The sequence below is a fragment of the Dunckerocampus dactyliophorus genome, chromosome 10 (genome assembly GCF_027744805.1).
Source record: "Dunckerocampus dactyliophorus isolate RoL2022-P2 chromosome 10, RoL_Ddac_1.1, whole genome shotgun sequence".
NCBI classification, from domain to species: Eukaryota; Metazoa; Chordata; class Actinopteri; order Syngnathiformes; family Syngnathidae; genus Dunckerocampus; species Dunckerocampus dactyliophorus.
Genome location: NC_072828.1, coordinates 30981578 through 31004505, shown reverse-complemented (window position 1 = coordinate 31004505; position 22928 = coordinate 30981578). Strand labels below are relative to the sequence as shown.

Genomic DNA, 22928 nt, shown 5'->3' with positions numbered 1-22928 from the left:
CTTGACGTTGGCGTTTTCCGCTGGTTTCAGGTCAACATTTGCAATAAAAGTGACTGTTGTAACTATTCAACTACATTCAGCTCCAGAACCCTCCCTTTCTCTCTTCCGTCGCCATTGTTCACTCGTGACATGATCCAGGTTTAAGCTGTAAATATGCCTCACACATTTATTAAAGTCATTTAAAGTATTTTTTTTGTATTATTGTTATAATATTTTGACCTTATCATAATATATCTTTTTCCACGATATTCCCAAAATTGCAAATGTATTCTTTGCTTTGTTTGTTTCTCACAATATTCTGTCTTAATACAAACAAATCTTTCATATTTCAACATTAAACATCTAAAAATTACTCCCCCCATATTACAAATTTATTCTCATAAATTACAATTTTGTTTTCATAAGATGACAACTTTTTTCTCTTAATATTATGACATTATTATTATTATTATTATAAATAATAATAATAATATTTGCGTAAGCATACTTGGTCAATAAAGCTGATTCTGATATTTGGTCTTAAAAAAATATTTTTTAGGGTTAGGGTTAAAATATATATATATATATTTTTTAAATCGAGGGAAAGGCTTCTTGAGACGTCATCTGTACTTCTGTGAAGAAGGTGTCGGACGTTTCGCTCCTCATCCGAAGAGCTTCGTCAGCGAACTAATAAGTGCTGGTAGCCTAGGCCTTAAATACAGTAAGAGTGGGCGGAATTGGTGTGCCAACACCCTCCTCCTATTGGTTCCTTACACTAAGCCTGGGCGGAGTTGTGGTCTAATCCTCTCCTGCCATTATCACCTCTGATAAAAGGGAAGTGTCGCTCCCTGAGTTGGGTATGAACGACTCTGATACTGGCTCGTTAGCATCTAATGTTCTGGCTCGGCCCTGGCTCCACTTCATTATATTTTTTAAACTTCATTTTCCTAAAAATGAAGATTACAACTTTATTCTTTTAATTTTCCGACTTTATTGTCATAAAAGTATGGCTTTTTTTCTCCAAAGATTACAACTTTTTACTCTTAATATTATAAGTTTATTCTTCTAATATTTGGACTTTATTATCATTCAAAGTGTTGCTTTTTAAAAACATTTTGAAGCTTAGAAACATTTCAGCTTTCTTCTCATCATTTTTTTCTTTCGTATTACGAATTTATTCCATACTTGTCAACATTTGCATTTAAAATAAAAAAATCTGGAACATAAGGGAAAATGGGGGAAAATAAGGGAAATTTGACTTTTGACGTGGAAAACAAAAAACAAAACAAACAAAAAAACTTCAAAAAACAGTTTTTCCCTTAATATTCCAACTTTATTCCAGCAAAATGACATCTTTTCCCTGCTAAGATTACAACTTATTTTCTTAATATTATGCATTTATTGTAGTAATATTCCACCTTTATTGTTGTAAAAGTATGACTTTTTTCTTCTAAGATGAGAACTTTTTTCTTTTAATATTATGAGTTTATTCTTCTAATATTCCAACTTTTTGCCGTAAAAGTACAAACTTTTTCTCCTAAGATTACAACTTTTGCTTTTAATATTTTTAGTTTATTCTTCTAATATTCCAACTGTATTGTCTTAAAAATACACCTTTTTTATCTCCAAAGATTGCAACTTTCGTTGTCTTAATATTGAATTTATTCTTGGAAAATGATTGCTTGTCTTTTCCATTTTGCTGTGTTTTTTTATTGTTTAATTGTATTTTTGGAAGGTGCCGTGGACTAAAAAACAAATCTGCCCAAATGACCCCGGACCACACATTGGACACCCCTGCGTGAAGACGGAGTGCCAGCTTGATGACGTCAGAGTAGGGCGCGTCCACGATGACGGGGTGGATTTGTAGCACCACGGTCAGCGACACGGTTGCCAGGTAGCTTCCAGTGTTTGCATTCAGCCGGCGAGGAGGAAGAGCAAAGAGGACATCCCCAGCCAGCTAACTGCTTCCAATTCCTCAACAAGACTCTTGTTTTTAAAAATATAACACAAATTTAGATATTGCAGATTGAAAACAACTCAGGTAGCGTCACCCACCCTTTTTCACAGCAAATGGTTTCGTCCATGGACTCGCTCCAGCGCTCGTTGCACACCACAGCACTCCAACACACAGATTTGTTATTTCTGTGAATGTCAAGCAGCATTTTGTGTGTGTGTGTGTGTTTTTTTTTGTGGCCGTGCATAAAAATACTGCAGGATGCTTCACCTTGGCTGGGAAGAAAGCCGGAGCTGCGCTAACGATGACTGCAATGAATAATAAGGTAACGAGCTACTTCGCTTCCAATCCTTCCCTAAGAATATAATCTAATTGTGCAGCGTCTTTGTTTCCTTGCATCCCGCATGGAGAGAATGGACTAATTGTACTTCCCTGCTGCGACGCTAAATGGAAAGCAGCAGAGACTCTTCTTCATTTTAGCTCGTTGTGCTGTTTGATAGTAGCATTGACTGATTCTTACTATGACCTCCTGCTAGCAATAGCACGCTAACAACTACAGTATAACGGAGGACACCTGCTCAGGTTGCGTGACGTGACATCACGGCGTATTTTCATAAAAACGCAGCTTCCCCCATAAAGACGGATCATTTCAAGATCATTTGGAGAAACTGCTGTCCAAAAAGCGCACGGCCTGCAGTCTCTGCTGTGGCAAGCACTGTTCCCATCACCGCTTGTTAGCTTAGCTTGTGAGGTAACTCTTAAAGTGTTCTGCTGCGTTTATAGCTGCATGCTAAGCCCCTTAACACCCACATAGAGGATATGAACGTATTCGTGTAATGTAGTGTGTTTAGTGTGTAGTGTGTGCTCCTCTGTGGCACCCACAAGCCAGGAGATCCTCTCAACGACAGAAGTGCCCTGCTGTTTTTTTTATAAGAAAATTCTGCAAAAAAGCTAATCAAAGGTTATCTCCATAACAGGAGCACTCCACTCTTTTTAAGGACCCAAAACACCAGTCGAAGATCCTTAATATGACAGGAGCGCTTGGCTGCTTTTAAGGACCTAAAACGCTAGTAAAAATCCTCTATGTGACAGAAGTGGTCTTATGTTTTTAAGGACATACTACCAAAATACAAGTCAAAGATCCTCTATAAAACAGAAATGTTCTGCTGTCATACCAGGAGCACAGTATTATTAATGACCTAAACCATCAGTCAAAGGTCCTCTATATGACAGGAGCACTCTGCAAAAAGTGCTAGTCAAAGATCCTTTATGTGACAGAAGTGGTCTTAGGAAGGATATGCTGCAAAAAAAGCCTGGCAAAGATCCTATCTATGACAGGAATGCTCTGCTGTTTTTAAGGACCTGAAACGCTAGTCAAAGATCCTCCATGTGACAGAAGTGTGCTGCTGTTTTATAATGACCTACTGCAAAAATGATAATCCAAGATCTTCTGTATGACAGGAGCGTGCTACTGCAAACTAAAACGCCAGTCAAAGATCCTCTACACGAGAGGAGCGCTTGGCTGTTTTTAAGGACCTAAAACTCCAGTCAAAGATCCTCTATATGTCAGAAGCTCTCTGCTGTTCATACCGTAAGGACCTACTGCAAAAAGTGCCAGTCAAAGATCCTCTATAAGACAGGTGTGATCTACTGTTTGTAAGGACCTAACACGCCAGTCAAAGATCTTCTATATGATGGGAACGCTTGAATGTTTTTAAGGACCTAGAAAGACAAGTCAAAGATCTTCTATAGCCAAACGTTTTACAGTGGCGTACCCCTTCAGACATTTGACCTAAGGCTGTGTGCCCCCCACTCCTGCACACTTAAACACTTAAACCTTTTTATCTGCATTAAGTAGTAAACATAATTCTTTGTTGAAGTCATTCTATAGTAATTCCGGGTCCAAAATGATGGTGTATCTTTTATTCCAGTCTGATGTTGTGCACTGACGATGGCTCTGGTTTAAGTCTGCTTGTTCGTTTCACAGCAAGCAGATCCAACATAGAAAAACACATCCGACCAACAATAAAGCCTCGCTTTCGGGGAACCCGCGCTTACAGTGACAGCTGATTAAAGACGAAACACCCTTAATGCACAAAGTAATCATCCATCTTACTTGCTTGCTGATATGATGCACAACTTCATGCTCTGTCTCCTTTCTGCTACCTTCTCCTTGCACCGTGAGACGTTCAGGCACACTCGTCATTGTGAGTGTTGGAGGCTGATTGTTTTTCATTTTTATTCACGTACCCGCATCACAATTGGCTAGGCTAGGCTCTACGTGACGAGAGCGCTTGACTGTTTTTAAGGACCTAAAACGCCGGTCAAAGATTCTCTGTTTGACAGGAACGAACGCTCTGGTCTTTTTAAGGACCTAAAACACCAGTCTAAGATCCACTGTGATGTTTTTAAGGACATAAAATGCTCTGGTCCTTCGCCGAGCACGGTGATTTTTTAAACCGATTTCAAAAAGAATGTGAACTATCCGACTCACCGCAACCCTAACCCGAACCCTAACCCTAACCCAACCCTAACCATAACTCTAACCATACACCCTAACCCTACATCCTAACCCAACCCTAACTCTAATCATACACCCTAACCCTAACCATAACCCAACCCTAACCCTAACCCAACCCTAACCCTAACTCTAACCATACACCCTAACCCTAACCTTACACCCAACGCTAACCCTAACCCTAACTCTAACCATACACCCTAACCCTAACCCAGAAACTGAGAAAATGAAAGAAAGGCTGTCTTTGCAAGGACAGTCAAGGACACGCCAGTAGAATGCTCACTGATGACGTAAACGGCACTCGTGTCAACTCTGATGGACATTTTTATGTTAAAGTCGGCTACGTTTTGTCTTCATTGAACAGAAATATGGGAACCACTCAGAAAGACTTGCAGATCTTTGGAAGGTGAAGGTTGCCGACCCCAACGCTAGTCAAAGATCAAAGATCCTCAGTCAAAGATCCTCTATATGACAGGAGCACACGGCTGTTGTTAAAGACATAAAACACCAGTCAAAGATCCTCTATATGACAGGAGCGCTATGCTGTTATTGAGGACATAAAACGCCAGTCAAAGATCCTCTATGTGGCAGTGGTGAGGGATTACTGCTTCCAAATACCTGGTAACGTGTTTCTGGTAACGTGTTTGCGGCAGATGAAAAAAAAAGCAGCAAAGTGCTCCTGTCATTTAGCCGCAGCATCTTAAGAAAAATAAAGAAAAAAGGCATCCTTTTCAAAGCAGCTAAACTACCCTCGGTTACGTCAAAGGTGAAATGAGTCTGGGCTGACCACGGGCCAGAGTGGTAGATCTGCAGGCAGTGCGGAGTGTGTTGCCAGATGCGTGTGCTTGGCATTCTGGTGTCGTGTGGTGTATTTCGGTGTGTTGTGGGCTGAGAGCTCCCACACTGCGTTGCTCCTTGCTTATGTGGAAGAAGACACAAAACACGTACATTTTTATAGATGCGTTGGAAAAAGAAATCAAATCTCACCCATACTCAACTCTTGTTCTTCTGTTCCCACGTACTCCTGACAGCCAGCCCACCTGACAGAAGGCACACAGAGTATTGTGTTGTATGGTTACATAATCATGGAACCTACCAAAACAAACATTAGACTCCTGTCTTTCATCAGAAAAAAAAGTTTGTTTCAACCTTTTTCCGTTCTTTAGTAGTCGGCAGTAGAACATACTGTAGGTACGTTTCAGGAAAGTATCAGTTCCCAACTAAAAGGGGAGAAAAACATCTTTTTGTGAAAAGATACATTTCAAGCAGAACTTTCACTTTGACACCAATATTTTTTGCTTCTATATACCAACATAAACAACACAAAAAAGGGGTTGTTTTACATCAAAATAATTTATTTACAGACGTAACACCATCAACTATTTACAATTTCCACATTTGGAACTAAACTGTGTGCGCATGCGTGTGTATGCATTAAAATGACCCTACAGTGCGTCACCTTCTGCGCGCTGCACTCCTCCAAGCTCTCTCACTTCCTCCTTGCTGTCGAGTGTGTTTTTACTTGCAAAAGATCCATGGCTGAGTTCTCATCAAATGCATTTCTGCCACCTTGTGGTCGTTTCTATGGCTTAAGACTGCTCTAACAGTGACATCTTTTAGCGTGCACTTGTGTCATCACCTCTTTTTGACTCTCACGCAAAAAAACGTAAAATAATACAAAATAATAATAAATACATTGTTGGGGTCGGGCGTTTGGGTTTACAAAAACATACAAATACGTCTTTGGCATTGAAAGAGCTAAAGAGACTCGTGTTAGACAAATAGATTTTTAGACTTGTGTATTATCGTTTAGCCCTTATGGGGCTGCATTGAGTTAACAAAATTGGCCGGGGGGGGGGGGGGGGGGGGCAAACTACTGTATATATTTGATACACAAACACTAAATTAAACAGTCCACCTGGAATGATTTGTCTTGTTTTATCTGTAAAAGTGTCATACAATCTGCTATATGTGGTTAGGGTTAGGAGGGTTGGGTCAGGGTTAGGAGGGTTGGGTCAGGGTCAGGGTTAAGTTGTGTGTCACATATGTGTTGACTCGTGTGTGTTTGGCACCACGGCTGAGGTAGTTGTCTGGATGTTTTTATGTGAAAAGCTACTTCAAGCATCTCAGATGGCCTCCTTGCAAGTCATGCTGCCAGCTCGTATGTTAAAGTTTATATTAAATACTTTGGAAGCAACTGGCTGGCCAGATTCAAACGCTTGGTGGGCCAGATGTGGCCCCTGGGCCGTACTTTGCCCGCCCCTGCTTTAGCGTGATCGACATATCCGGTTCATTTGGAGCAGTTCATATATAAAATCCTGTCCTGTCATTTACCTTTATGTTCATTAAATACAGTAAAAATGGGCACGTTTCAGACATAGTTGCTAATGGTGATTAATCATGATTAATGAATGAAAAATTAGTGATTAATCTGATTCAAAGTTGTCATCATTTGACAGCCGTGATATATATTTTCCATCTGCAATATAGCGAGGGACGTCTGTATATTATTTCAGTCTGGTTCAAGTTGGCTTCATGATGTCCTTGTGGAATAGGCATCTCCCACAAAAATATAAAGACATAAAAACACACAAAGCCAAAGAAAAAGAAAACGCCCTTTCGTACTAGTGAGGTCTTGTGCAACTTCTGAGGTAATTTCTCTTCAAATCCCCACACTGAGGTCCAGTCAGAACGAAGAGAAGACCAGATAAGAACTCGTAGAAGCTAAATGGTGTTTCCCCAAGCCTCTCTTTTGACGGCAGAATAAAAACATAAAACAAACCCCTCCGGGACATTCTTGAAGAGACCTGTGTGATATGTGTGGCACAGCTTTGTTAAAGAGCCAGCTTCTCCTTTGTAGTGCTTGGTGTCTTTGCGTTAGAGACGGTGTGGACGCCAGGTTGCAGTGCCACCTACTTCATCACTTCCTTGTAAGATGTTTACATCATACTGCACACGCTCACAGACAACAACAATGTACTGCAACAGCACACAGTGGGATCGCATTCACGTCTCCTGCCCGGTTGTGCATGGCAACACCCTGTGCAGACAAACATTTGTCTGTTATGGCTTATGTCATGGCCTATGGGACAGACGGGGGTGCTGATGATGCTGCGTGAGGAGATAGCTCTGCACAATAAAGTGTGTATTGAGACGGAGAGGACGTCAATGAGCTCAGAATCCCTAACAACACTTTCTCTGTCCCCACTGTTGTGCTTTATGGCCCTGTGGCTCCCTCTGGTGTTCAATTGGAGTCACTGCATCAGCTGAAGGCGTGCAAAGTAACATTTTCTTGGCGTACAAAGTTGGGATTTAGTTGTAATGATGTACTGTATTGTTATATTTCACGGCCATGTGATGCCATCTTCCATCGGTTGGCTTTACTTTGCTTTGCAAGTACAGAAATCCCTCATTTATTGATGTTAATTGGTTCCAGACCCAACTGATAAATGAAGTAGGAGTCCTCATTTATAAATGAATTATTTTTGTAGTTTAAGCATGGAAAGCCTGTTAACGACCCTCTTAATACCGGTTTTTACATTATTAGAGCCCTCTAGATCTGAAATATATTCCCCTTTACTTTCATATTACCCAATATAGTAAACATAATAAGAGAAAATAAGACATAATATAGACTCATACATGTTAGCATTGGGAGAGGTCCTAGTTGTTATTTAACTTCCTGCCGTGGCTATTGTCTTATCAGTGTAACGGTACTGACACCTAGTGAGCAGTGTAGAATACTACACATCATCACGTCTTTGAATGCATCTTCTGACTGCCTTATAGTTCTATTCCATTTCATTTTTATGCTGGAAAATGCTTAATTTAGGCAAAAATAGGCTTCACTCTATCACACTTTTTCAAAAATATATGAATGAATAAATCATGCTGTTTCATGGTTGAATATGGCCTGTTATTAGTAAAAAAATACGCACATTTAAGCAAATTTAACATATTCAACCACGAAACAGCAACCATTTATGAATTTTTAGGGCTGTGAAAAATAGCGCGTTAACGGCGCCACCTAATTTATTTCATTAATTACGTGAACATTTTTAGCGTCATTAATGCATGGCATGGTGGCATGGTGATTAATCCTAATTAATTAACTTGAAAATCTGGTTTAAAAAATTGGATTCAAATTTTGAATCGTTTGACGGTTCTAATATTTTTGAAAAAAGTGAAACCTGTTTTTGCCTAAATAAAGCATTTTCAAGCATTAAAATGGCCCAGTGAAGTAAAGTACAAAATATACAGGTTGAGAAGACGCATTTAAAGACATGTTGAGATGATATGTAGTATTCTACGCTGGTCACTAGGTGTCAGTAATGTTACATTGATGGGAATAATAGGTCAAATTTGCTTAAATATGTATGTTTTTGTAATAATAGTATTCAACACCATGATGTATTAATTAATATATTTTGAAAACATTTCTTCCCATGTAAATAACTTCTTAGCATATGATTGATTTTAGCCTTTTTGATATACAGTGGAACTGCGCAGATTTGTGATTCATTCATGCATTCTCAAGCTGCATATTTATCTTTCGGCGATTTATTTGTTAGGAACATATTTTTTCCTCAGAAAACACACGTCATTCACACCAAGCAGGTAATCATTTCAAATATGTGATAACGGAGGTAAAATGTACAGCAGGAGTGTCTAAAGTGCGGCCCGAGGGCCATTTACGGCCAGTGACTGCTTTTTTATTGGCCCTCAGCACATTCTAAAACTGCGATTAAACAATGAAATGAATAAAAAACAGCAAAAATGGCAAAAAAGCAGTAATTTTACAAGAATAAAGACAAAATATTAAGGGAGTAGTCATTATATTATCAGAAAAAAATAGCATAAAGTTGAAATATTATAGGAAAAAAAGTTGTACTATAAGAAACAAACCAAACAAAGAATTAAGTTGAAATTTTAGGAAAATGAGGTTGGGTAAATGCTATAATGTTATGATAATAAAGTCCAAATATTATGAGATATAATAATATAATAAGTCATATTACTATGAGGAAAAATGTACAAGTAGAACGTTGAAATATTTGTAAAAATAAAATAAAAAAACAGCCAAAAAGTACTGTAAGGAGAAACAGTTTCTAATAATAATAATAATAATGATACGCTTTGTCACTGATAAAATACATAAACGTATTTTGTGTGTGTAAAAGTATATATACACACAATATATTAAATAGTTTGTTTGGGTTGGTTAAAAAAAGCGGCCCCTTTTGGAAAGAGTGGAAATAGTTTGGACTCCCTTGATGTACAGCATACACGTACCATCCTACGTGTACGTCCTACGTCCTACATCTTCACGTAGCGTCAACCAGCCGCGTTTTGCTCATCGCCGTCTCGTTTTCGTCATGAAGAAAAGTTTCGTCGACCAAATCGTTTCGTCATCGTTGACGAAAACAACGCCGGTTTTATCCTTCATTGATAATATTTTTTCACCAGACGTTGAGCTGTCGCGCTTTGCCCAGCGGTCCTTGAATGCACCATAGTGGTGTGCAGCTAAGCAAAAGTGAACAACGACACCGAGGTGTGGTGGTCCTCCAGAGCGCGTGTTCCTTCCGTACAGAACGCCAGCACGCCGCTGGGAGGTGGGCGGCTCGGGGGGGGGGCTTGTGTCTTGTCAACAGCACAGCTTGCCTCACTTCATCACTCGGACTGTTGTTGTTTTCGCTCTTTTTGCTGAACTCATTCCCGTCAAGTCCGAATCGACGCTTCACTCTGTCAAAAAGACCAAGAGAATGACGTCGAACGCAGCCGAGGGATGCAAAATAATGCAGTTTGATTGTTTCACGTGATTTAGCGTATGCTGATGGATCCGCGGGGGCGGCGGGGGTCTGTCTGCGTGTCAATAGATGAGGCACGTGTGTATGTGGACGGTGGTAGGAGTTGCATTTCACCACCAGAGGGCACTGTTGGTCTCCGTATGGAAGCGCAAGGACCCCGGCCTATCACGTGACTTATCTGCGATAAACCCATGATGGGATCTTGTGGTTTGGGATGAATTGACTACAGCTGTTTCATAGTTTGTATTATTTTTTCCAGTTACAAGACTTTGTTATATATAAGAGGCGGGCGATACTACAACGTTTGGTATTGATCTGATACCAAGTAGATACTGTACACGGGCAGTATCTCCGATATCAATACAGATACCGCTTACCGTTTAACTGAGCATTTTTCGAGATCAGGGAATGATTTTGTAATTTTTTATTTCAAATTTGTGAATATTTCAATTTAAAGTCGTTGTATTTTTTTGTTTTTCTAATTTGTATACCACATTTTTAAAATGAGAAATCTCTAAATATAAATAAAATCTAAAGGCAAAAACTGCCATTGGTTCTCATATAAATTCTTTGGCTTTTTCCCCCAGAAGCCGCCCTCCGTGTCCAAGAACATAAATAAATAATCCTGAAGAAATATTTATAAACAGTAGAAATACGTGAGATATACTTGAGCAACACAACAAAAACACACAAATATTTGTGAAAATAAACAGATGACAACTGAAAAATATCAATCCCATTACTCTAGTATGGAGCCGATACTAAAACTAGGCTGATATGGGTGATATCGATATTTGGATTGATCCAGCCACCTCTATCATGTACAGTACAGTGGTACCTCCATTTTTGTTAAGAATTCCTCCCAAAAAGTAAGGTGGAAACCCAAATGTATGAAAATGTTTCTCATAGGACATCATCGAATTCAATTAGTCTGTTTTGCGCTGAGTTCTTTCTTGAATTCAGTCGTGTTTCTTGCCTTCTTTACCAAATTGCTGGAACTCGCTTGGCGTGTTCTCCAGCCGGATGACGCACAATATTGTACGATGACTGAGACAGAGTACGGAAACCGGAGAAAATCTGGCGAAGCTTTTTGTCGGAAATGGAGGTTGGACAGTAATTGTATACCAGAACGCCCCCCAGACAAGATGTGATTGATTTTGTGTTCTGGTCATCTGGAGATTACAAGAGCGGAGACACTTATTCACCGTGTCAGCCTTTTAAGAGCAGGAGTGGCTCGTGCATTTTCCCATCCTGTTTATTATCACACAGGTCCTCGGATTTATCTTGAGAGCTCGTGGTGGGCGGGGGTTGTGACCTTTATGCTTGAGAACCGACGGTATGAATCATTGCAGCGTTGCAACTGAGCAGCGATAGGCAGCGGCGCTGCAAAAAACAAAGAGCCCAGCTTTTGACAGCATCCTGTCAGACGCTTCTTGCTTTTCTTGTACTTTTTGACACACCTTGAGGTTTAAACATAAGTTAACCCGCTGCTAGCCATGGTTTACGCCTTCAGGCAGGACAGGATGGGTGTGATTCCCCACCTGAGGCCAGTCCAGGAACCCAGCTGTGCTTCCATGCTGCCTCGTCTGTGGTAAATTTGGAAAATGTGGACCATCGGCCAAGCACACGAGCCGGACGAGTGAAGGAACATTTCACCAACGGCTGATGGCTGAGAAAACACGCTCACATTTGGCCGAGACTGGCGTTAATTCCTACCGCGGGTACGAGCTTGTGGACTTCTGAGACTTCGAATATGCTCAAGCAGGGGTGTTCAAAGTGCGATTTTTGGCTCATGCCTTTTTTTTTAATTGGCCCGCAGCACATTCTAAAAGTATAATTTAACAAGAAATATATAATAAAAAACTACAACAGCGAGAATGGAAAAATCTGACATACTTTTTTTAACAATATAAGAGAAAAAAAGTTGTATTTTTTTAACGAAAATAACATAATACTATGAGACAAATAATGTAATTTCAAAAGCTGAAATATTAAAGAAAAAATATGTTTTTTTTATCATAATATGAGAACCAAACAAAACAACAAATAAAGTTGTAATTTTTCTCAAATGAGGTTGCGGAAAAATTATAAATCATAAGTCATAATTACAAGAAGAAGAAAGTTGAAATGGTTGGAAAATTAAAAAAAACAGAAAAAAGTGCTGTAATTCTACAATAGAATACAAATAGTAACAGAAAAAAAGTATGAATTTTATGAGAATAAAGTAACATTATGAGGAAAAATAATATCATTTTAGTAGCATAGAGCTGAAATATAAAAAAAAATAATGTTTTTAGAAAAAAGTCATCATATTATGAAACAAAACAAAATAAAGTTATATTTTTTGAATAATAGCTCAAGGAAAAAGTTTGAATATTATGGGGATAAAGTCAAAATATTATGAAAAAGAAGTGTATGAAGATTGTTAAAGAGGAAAGTTAAAATATTTGGAAAATGAAAAAAAAAACAACAGCAAAAATGGGAAAAAAAGAGCGCACAGAGTGAAGTTGATTCTGATGATCGGCTTTTTCACCTGTATCGCAAAGATGAGATGCAGCTTATTCTTGAAGTATATAGTAAATATCTCCTTAGCATAGCAGTTTGCAAAATATCAAAGTGTCAAAGTTGCAGCCTTTCATTTTTCACCATGTGAGTGTTGCAGTGTTGTTGTTCCTTTACTTGGATTCAATGAGCTACGTATGCTACGTACGTATACTACATAGCTACATATGTATACTACGTAGCTACGTACGTATACTACGTATGCTACGTACGTATACTACATAGCTACGTACGTATACTACATATGCTACATACGTATACTACGTGTGTTACGTACATACAGTATACGTATGTATGCTACATACGTATACTACGTAGCTATGTGTGAGCGTACTGTGGCAACCTGCAGCAGCTGGAAAAGATCATCTCTTCTTCTCTTCTACATGCATTCCTATCCGCCTGCCGCCTCCCTGCCTTGTCCCACACAGGGCCGTAAATAAGCTGGGCCTGTGTAGACAGACGAGATTCCCCTCCCTCCCCGCCGCCCCCACCCTCCCCTCCGACCTCTTCTTCCATCAATCCTTCCCATCACCGCTAGCCTTTTCAAACCTCCACGCTGGAAGGCACCTGGGAGATGCTCAGATGATCCACCGACTGAAACGCATCGTCTACGCAGCCCGAGACCGTGACGACTATCTGCCGTGAGTGTGAGCGCGTCCTCGGGGGTGCCGTGAGAACCCTGCGGGACCCGCCTGCCACATTTGGCAGGAAGCTTGGCATCCCTCCTCACACCTCCAGCACCGGAGATGCCCTCGCCTCCCAATGATGGAGGTGAGTCACACACACCGGACTCACCATTCTTGCACAAAAAAAAAAGACCGGCTGCAGAGTTTCTCACGTTTACGTTCTTACGCTTTCGTTTTTTTCAGGATGCAAGATGCACTTACGTACTTCCCACGTCTTTATGCGTCGTCTGCACGGCCAACGTGTGTCTCTCGTACGTTTTGCTGTGGTCACGTTTGAGCAACATGTCAATTTTTCCGTATGTTGCACTTGTGGACTTCGTACGAGTGACGTGCGGCACACGTGCCCCCCGCATACGTCATAAGCGCAGCCAAAGCACGTTCTGATATTTTGTACGTCCATGCGTGTCGAGACAGTCGGTCGTGCGAGTGCACACGGTGATGTGCGGATTGATACGGAGTGGGGGTGTCACGAGATGATACACAAGCTTGGGTCTACGAGAACGAGGCAAGAAAAGTACAATGAAAAAATATACGCCAAAGCATCGCAATCTACTAATTTCATTTCTATCACACTCTTCCACACTCTGTGTGTATGCTAGCAGCCCCGCCTCCACCCACCGAGACAAAGAGGCTGTATGACTGGAAAAAGGGCTCACGCCGTTCATGCTGTTCTTCTATGGAACAAATGTGCCAAGGTGCTGAGGGCCTCTTCTCCCCTCCTACGTTAGGCTACACTCTTCTGCTGCGTGTACGCTAGCAACACCCTCACAGAGACAAAGATACTGTATGACTGACAAGACGGCTCACTTCGTTCAAGCTGTCATCTTTTGGAGCAAAGACGGGTGCAAACAAGCTCAGAGTGAACACTCTTCCTGCTTGGGGGCGAGGGGCGAGGAAAACAGACACCCATGCACGTGGCAATATATTGAGGCAGGAAAAATGACCCAGTTTATTTTCATTGATTGTGTGATAAATTCATTAAGTTATTATCGTCCTAGGCCTAGTGCTCACAAGATAGCTTTTTTTTTTAAACGAGAAACCTTGTCACGTTGTCACGGGATCTTGTGGCACCCCTACTGATTAGTGACGGCCGCCACCGTCGGGCGGTTGGGACCAGAATAGCGGCCAATATTGGTGGGCCCGTCTCCTCTTGCCGAGCTTTTTATGATGTGTGCTTTCCTTTTCTTTGGCGCACTGCTAATTGGGAGACATGATGAAGTGCAAAATGTTGACTAATAAGCAATGCACAGCACCGCCTCCCGAGGTCCTGCCCCCACGGGTACGTTCTTGGGATTTTTTTTATACCTTTCAGGTCACCCAGAATGGCATTTGTGTGTGGATGAGGGGCTGAAGCCACGTGTGGATAGTCCCTTAGTCGCGTCTTCACTGACAAAAATGGCGTTTTGAATTCATTTGGAGCGCGTTGGACCACCTGTGCGTGCTGAGATGACGTTATAGTACGCCAGGCCCCGTTCTCCTCTTGCTTGCACGCTGTGACGACATCTCATGCTGACGTGTGCCGTCTTCTCCTCTAGAGGATCAAGGAGCGTCCCCCGTGAACTTGCCGTCTGTGGGCCCCTATCGCAGCAAGAGGAAAGTGCGCAGCAAAAAGAAGAAGGGCGTCATCAGCGCCAACGTGGCCGGCACCAAGTATGAGATCGGTATGAAGTGAAAGTCATTTCTAAGGTTATCAGATGAACAAAACGCACTTTTAGAGGCCGAAGCTGCCCAGCTGGGTAGTAAGAGTGTTTTGGTACAACAGTCGTTCCCAATACTGCGCAGAAAGTGAAATGGAAGCAAGGTTACACGAAGGACAGGAGTACTTGCTTGACACAGTAAAAACAACAGGGGGTCACTAGACGGAACACTACCTACAATCACGGTGCAAGCACAAACATGGCAGCACAACATGTAAGAGGTGAGTAAACACACCTAGGCTAACCACGACTACTGAGGGGAATAATAAACGACTATGTGAACATACAACGTTAGCCGGAAGGCATGCTGGGAAGTCTGAAGCACTCCAAGCGAAGTAGGATTCTTTATTTATAAATCAAATATTTTCATAGTTAGAACATAGAAAACCTGTTTATGTCTTTCTAAATATGCTGTTTAACATGACAAGAGCCCTCTAGACACGAAACAGCACCCCTATAGTCACCTTTACACTCCTGTTATTCATCGCTGATGTCACATTGCGCAACAATGATGTGGAGAGACTCGAGACGGCCGCTAGCTAGCAAGCTCGTTATCCTTCAGTTTATTTCTTCTCACCTTAAGAAGCCAAAAACTTACCACTTCCACACATAATGAGAGGAGCCACGGCTGACTTCATGCAGTGTTAAGGTCATGTCATGTAAGCTATGTTGTGTCATCACTGCTGCCTGGTGACCACAATGCTACACGTCGCTTGCATGTCTAAATGTTTGGACTAATAACAGACCACAGCGGACCACAAACAGCCACCATTTATTCATTCATGTATTCATTTATTCAGGCTGTCATTGGGTTTACATGATTTCTTATGGGAAGAATTGAGTATATTTTAGTTTGAGTTAGACCTTCTGGAAGGGATCGATGATGCTAACCGAGGTTCCAGTGTACTTGAAAGCCTTTTTGGTGGCGTACACGATGGCCCGGACTGTACCTCCTGTGGGCCCGGGTAATTTGAGTTTGAGACCCCAGCCTTGGACTGTTGCAGAGTACTGCGCTTTATGAGAGTCTTCCACTTGTATTACTGCTGTTGCAGAGTACTGCGCTTTATGAGAGTCTTCCACTTGTATTACTGCTGTTGCAGAGTACTGCGCTTTATGAGAGTCTTCCACTTGTATTACTGCTGTTGCAGAGTACTGCGCTTTATGAGAGTCTTCCACTTGTATTACTGCTGTTGCAGAGTACTGCGCTTTATGAGAGTCTTCCACTTGTATTACTGCTGTAAACTCAGTCAGTTATTTTCCACAACTGCACTAGACTGGGAAAAAATCCTAATTGCCACAAATGAACGTGGTAGGATCATGACTAATGTAGCCATGGACATGTTAGACACCATCGTTTGTGCAGCAGTGCAGGTAACGTGCACGTCAAATTGGAAAAGTGAAGTCAATAAGGGTCAGTGAGTCCCGCACAATGCCCCTTTGCTGCTTAGGAAGGCGTAATGGTGACATTTAACATCTGATATGAAAGCAAATTGAGTTTCAGGCCGGTGAAAGTGCTGGCGTGGAGACAACCCTGGCAAACATACCTAGCTAAATCCTGACTGGGGCTAATCTAACGTGGCGGCGAGTGTTTTTTTTTGTCTTCTTTTGAGACGGGCTAAAAAGAGCTCAGTAAGCAATCCTCACATGCTGGCTATATTGCACAGCAGCAAAGCTCTCAGGGGTGAACTACAACCTTTGAAACCAAGGAGTCAGCAGCAGCCGAGGAGAAATTTGGGGCTGTCGGGATCCGGCATGTAGATGAGAGTCATGCTGTGAATCACTTGGCTTGCTGTGATGAGACCCTCACGCTGGCCGTTTTCAGGGCAGAGCTGCGCTATTACCAGGATAAATAAACACTACAAGGTAAATGGATGGCTCCTTCCTTTCTGGAGTACGTTTCGGAACAGACTGAGATCAAAGAATGCCGTTGAAATGTGCTGAGAGGGGCGACGTAAACTGATTATAAGGTTTTCATATCAATATCCAGCATAGTCGTTTATCGAGGTTAATTGGTTCCGACCCGACCGCGGTGAATGAATTTCCGTGATGTAGGAATCATTGTTAATAAATGGAATATTTCCGTAGTTTGAGCATAGAAAGCCTGTTTATGACGTTTTAAATACGATTTTTAACACTACTGTGGCGCCTTGGTTAATGTCATTAATCCAGTCCAGATGGTTCGACCCAAACCAAAACGGACTCTAACCAAAGCAAATGTTCCAATGTCAAACGCACGGCGTACGTAACGGAGCAAGGCATGGCTCCTCTCTCCGGCTGTGGGGAGTTTGTCTGGGAGGGGCGGTCGCTGTGTGACTAGCCAATCACAGAGCGGGAAGAGCGAATACATAAGTAGTTACCCGATGAGGGTTTTCCTTCATGACGATGACGGATAATGACGAGCTGTACACGTTTCATGCTTGCACTCGGCACAGATGCATTTTTACTCGATACTCGTTTCATCCCTAGAAAATACTAGAAATCCGAATCATCCAGAACACATTTTATAGACAACAAGTATGCTAGCATGTAGGGATGTCCGATATTGGCTTTTCTTGCTGATAACCGATATGCCGATATTTCCAACACTCAATTTGCAATTGTGATATCAACCGATACCGATATGTGTAACATCACATATCTTCTTCTCGTAATTATAACTTTATTCCCAAAATATTTGGACTTTATTCTTGTCATCAGAATGACAACTTTATTTTGTTATGTTTGTTTCTCATTATCATACGACTTCAAACCAAACCTATTTTTTGTTTAATATTTGAACTCTAAGCGACTAAAATGATACTGTTTTTCCCCATAATATTCCTGTAAAATTGCAACTTTTCCTCATTAGAATACACCTTTTGCTCTTAATGTTCTGAGTTTATTCTTGTAAAATTATAGCTGTTCTTTTCCTTTCTTTCTGCTGTTTTTTTCTTACATTTTCCACCTTTGTTTTTTCTTGTAATTAAGACTTTATTCCCATAATATTTTATAACAATTTTTTTAAAAATTGCAACTTTATTCTGTTTTTTCTTTCTCATAATATTTTTCCTCATAATATTGCGTTATTCTCTTAAAATTAAGACTTTTTTGTTAGATTACAACTTTTTTCTCTTAATATTTTCTTGTAAAATTACTGCTGATTTTTCCATTTTTGCTGGTTTTTAAATGTTTTTTTTTAAAATGTTTCCTTTTTGAGTTCTATCTTTGGAATGTGTCGCAGGCCAATAAAAAAACAGCTGTGGGCTGCAAATGGCCCCCGAGCCGCCCTTTGGACAACCTTGTATTAAAGGGCCTTACTCCCCCCTCGCCTAACCAGTGCTTTTATTGCAAGCACATATTATTATTTGCAATCCAAAGGCCAAAGTTGGACGGAGCTGGCCAGCTCGTTGCCGTTATCGTTATCGGTGTAGAAAAGTGATACTGATGTGAATCGATGTTTTACGTTTACGCCGATATCTGCACAAATATCCCAAATTAGAAGCTCATGGTGGCCGTCAGCATGTCAGCACATGTGAACCCCCTCGTTCCAGTTACGAAACACACTCAGCGTCCACCAGCGCAAGCAGATTGATGAAGTCGCATTGGAAAATGAAGCGCCGGCATGCAACATTAGGCAGGCTGGCGTCAGGTTTGTGTTGTGTTGTGGTTCTTTAAGAAATGAATGAATATGTCGCTGCGTCCAGGCACATGAATCTTTCATTAGTGGCTAAATAATGAATAGTTGCTGGAGTCATGTCCTGTCTCTCATGCTGAGAGCACCCTTGTTTCTTCTGTTTCCTGCTCATTTGACAACCGAAGTTACCTTTGTTTGGACAAATACAACAATGACAACTAAAACAGTTCCATTTTTTAGCAGTACAGTGCTATAGCTATCCATGAAGAACTTCAGTGATGTTGGTTACTATCAAGAAAAGCATGGAAGTTGCCAGATATCAGCTGTTATTATCAGCTATATTTGTTATCACCATGAAACAAACGTACCTTTGGTTGTAAAATGGATCAATCAACTGAGAAAACAAGGGTGCTCTAATGCTTTTTTCCATGCCTTTATAAACCGTAGGCCTGCTTTGCAGTGGATTTCAATGCATTGCGGACAATTTGTATATTTTTGGAGGGAGCTCTGCAGCCGTTTGAGAATAGTAATTAATTAACCTGTCCTGTAACCCCTCGCCAATTTCTCCCGCCTCCAATTTCACGGCTTTACTCTTTTGCAATTTGTCCAAAATATATGAAATAATAAATCATTGCTTTTCATGGTTGAATAAGGCCTATTATTTGTAAAATAATAAGCATATTTAAGCAAATGTGATGTATTTTTTTTGTCTAAATGAAGCACTTTCAAGCATAAAAATGGCTAAGGCAGTATTGTACACTGGTCACTAGGTGTCAGTAATGTTCCACTGATGAGACAACAGCCAGGGAAGTACTGGACACAAAGTAAAAACAGAACAACAACAATAATAATAATAACAACAATAATAATAATAATAATAATAATAATAATAATAATAATAATAATAATGCATTTTATTTGTATAGCATGTTTCAAGGTACTCAAAGACACTTTGCAATGGAAGATAAAAACAACATAAAGCTAAATAACAGACAGAAGATGGAACTTTCTCAATGCTAACATGTGTGAGCTAATTTTGTCTTATTATGTCTACTCTATTGGGTAATAGGAGTGTAAAGGTGCCTCTAGGGGTGTTATTTCATGTCTAGAAGGCTCTAATCATGTTAAAAAGTGTATGTAAACAGGTTTTCTATGTCTTATATGTCTTGTTTTCCCTTATTTTGTCTACTATATTGAGTAATAGGAGTGTAACGGTGCCTCTAGGGGTGTTATTTCATGTCTAGAGGCCTCTAGAAACCTGTATTTTAGAAGGTTTCTGTACTTTATCTATGAAAATATTCCATTTCTAAATAAGGAATCCTGCTTTTATATAGAAATATAAATCTCCAACATGCTGCTCGCCGATGTCGTCATTATGCAACTCATCAACTACTCTCAGAATAGAACTTCAGTGAAAAGCCTGCAATTCTGCTTTTTCTGCCTGCAAAACTGCCAATTCTGTTCCAATCTAACGCAAATGTCTTCCAACCAGTCCGCATCGTCATCAGCGAGATGGACTTTCTCAAGACGAGAGACGAAGACGAGACCGCCAATCTCATCTGGAACGATTCGGCCGTACAGCATGAAAAAATTGCTGAGCTGAGGAATTATCAGGTACGCCGCATGGCTTCCGTCAGCACGTCTTGAAGGAGAACCTCGGCAGGCTTTACGGCTCCATGAAGTTAGAAGGCAAAACAGAATCATCAGAAGAAAATCATACTGCTTAACACCGCTCAGAGAAAACATTCAAACCTACAACCCTGCCCTTACAAGTGCTTGGGGGAGGATTTCCCTCAAGTATTCCTTGGAGGAAAAGGTGAAAGAGATTCTTGCAAAAAGAAACATGCATGCAGCCAAGAATGCACTCAGTGAAAGGAGAAAAGAAGCAAAGCTGTGGGTTTAAACGTCCACCGGGGAGGTTTATTCCAATTACCTTATGTTGACACCATTTATATTGTAGAATATTATCCTTAATAAAGCATTTTTTATCTACTCTTGTAGCATCTAACGCAGGCAGGGGCCACAAAGTGGGGGCCACAAAGTGAAAAATGAATATTTTGTAAAGCTGTAAATGTTGATATGCTAAGAAGTTACACTTATTTCAAGAAAAAACTGCTACAGCTCTGTGATCCAAGTGAAAAAGGCTATTATCAGTATCATGTTCACCCTTTGTTCCCATTTTTGCTGTTATTTTTATTTCACTTCAACCTTCCTCTGACGTAATCTTTGTAAATCTTTTCCTCTTAATATTATGACTTTATTTTTATAATATTTGGACTTTATTCCCATAGTATAATAATACGCTAATACGCTGTAATAAAAAAAAAGCACTAAAAAAATTCCACGAAGCAGCACATCCGTGAAAGTGCGAGGGGGGGTGCTGTATTTCAACCATACGCTTCTAAAATAAAGTGATTTTCCTCATAGTATTACAACATTATCTTCCCAAAATGGAGACCTTTTCTCGTAAGGTTACAATTTTTTCTCTTAACATTTTGACTTTATTCTTGTCAATTTTTCCATTTTTGCTGTTGTTTTTTTAGTGTTCTTGTTAAATTATGTGCCCAGGCCAGTGAAAAGCAGACGGGGGCCCCGATCGAACGTATTCCACTCAACATAAATACAAATGTTTCATCTTCCATGCGAAACCTTTCCTGTGATATCATCCACCCACATCAGAGATGCTGATTGGGACGGCGTGATTACTGCACGGGAGTGCCTTATGCTGGCCACAATAAAAGGCCACTCCAGTGTTGAGGGCGTTTGGGAGCGAGAGGCCTTTTGTGTACGTAAGAAAAGTTTTACGTTTTTAAGTCCAGCTGGTGAAAAGAGTGGAGCAAAAATATTTTATTTTTGTTGAACGTGTGATTGAGATCTAACTGTTCCCTCTTTTGAAGCAAATGATTCAACATCCGTTGTAAAATGAACAAACTTACAAACAATAGACTGCATGTGTTTCAGTCATGAACTTTTATTTCATTGTAAACATTCACTCCCAGCTTAATGTCATCATATTAGGAGGAAAAATAACTTAATTTTAGTCATATAAAGTTCCATTAATGAATACATTTTATTGTTTTAAATAAACAAACAAAACAACAAATTGAGGAAAAATTAGGTTGTGGGTGGAAAAAGTTCTAATGTTAGGAGAATAAAGTCAACATATTATGGGAATAAAGTCGTAATTATGAGAGGATGTAATAGTTGTAAAATTAAAAAAACCTAAAAAAAAACAGCTATAATTTCACAACATAAAGTCAAAATATTAAGAAACAAAAAGTCACATTTTAAGAAGAAATAAGCTGCAATTTTACAAGAATGAACTCCAAATATTAGGAGGAAACATAATGTCATTTTAGTGGCGAGGAGTTGAAGTATTAAAGGAAAAATAATTATAAGGCGTGATATTATCAGAAAACTAAGAAAACGAAATGAAGTGTGTAATTAGGTTGGGAAAATGAAGATGGATGGATGGATGGATGGGGAAAAAGTTCTAATGTTACGGGAATAAAGTCCTGATATTACCAGAAGAACATTTACAAAGTTTATTTAGGAAAAACTATTTGAAAAATTAAAAAACAGCAAAACTGAGGAAAAAAGGACATACTTTTCCATCTGCAGTACACCACAAAGCTGAGATGTTTTCCACCTGCAGTACATCACAGAGCTGAGATGCAGCCTTCTTAGCGTATACACTTACAAAATATCAACGATAGTTTTTCACCATGTGGCCTTCGCTGGAAGCCATTTGGACACCCCTGCCGCACAGCCGCGTGGTAACCTGTAAGTTGTTAGCACGTCTTCTTGTGCCGCGGTGTTTCATTGGATTATTTCTCAGAAGAAACTACAATTGCTTTTGATTTTCCCTCACAAACCTCGTCGTCTTGCAGCATTGGCATAATTGCGCAATTTCTACCCGATGCCTAATTGCATGTGTCTCGCTGGGATAATAATCACGTATCCTTTTTACACTCTGCATTCTTGCCCCCCCCTTCTAGCGATGTACTGTAGGAGTTTGTTGTCAAGTTGAAGTTCATACGAGCCTAATTAACGCCCCTGTTCAAGCTCATTCGGTCAAACAATGCAAAAAAAACCCTACAGATTTCTTTTAC

General features: G+C 40.3%; 1 protein-coding gene and 1 long non-coding RNA gene across 5 annotated transcripts in view; one reads left to right on the top strand and one right to left on the bottom strand.

Moving 5' to 3' along the window:
- The first annotated feature begins 1850 nt into the window (after positions 1–1850).
- ttll7 (tubulin tyrosine ligase-like family, member 7) overlaps positions 1851–22928 on the top strand; it is a 106511-nt gene continuing 85433 nt past the window's right edge. For 2 of the 4 annotated variants that reach the window (XM_054788586.1, XM_054788585.1), the window contains exons 1-4: positions 1851–2258; positions 13249–13591; positions 15042–15167; positions 20309–20430. In XM_054788586.1, coding sequence (XP_054644561.1) covers positions 13567–13591; positions 15042–15167; positions 20309–20430 — 273 coding nt within the window. In that variant the 5' untranslated portion in view covers positions 1851–2258; positions 13249–13566. The remainder of the gene's footprint in view (positions 2259–13248; positions 13592–15041; positions 15168–20308; positions 20431–22928) is intronic. The other 2 variants (XM_054788588.1, XM_054788587.1) reach the window with 1 other exon arrangement.
- LOC129188302 (uncharacterized) lies at positions 5212–5672 on the bottom strand. The gene is made up of 3 exons (XR_008572589.1): positions 5601–5672; positions 5450–5491; positions 5212–5369 (listed from the first exon to the last, which is right to left on the bottom strand). It is a non-coding gene; the product is annotated as an uncharacterized LOC129188302 (long non-coding RNA).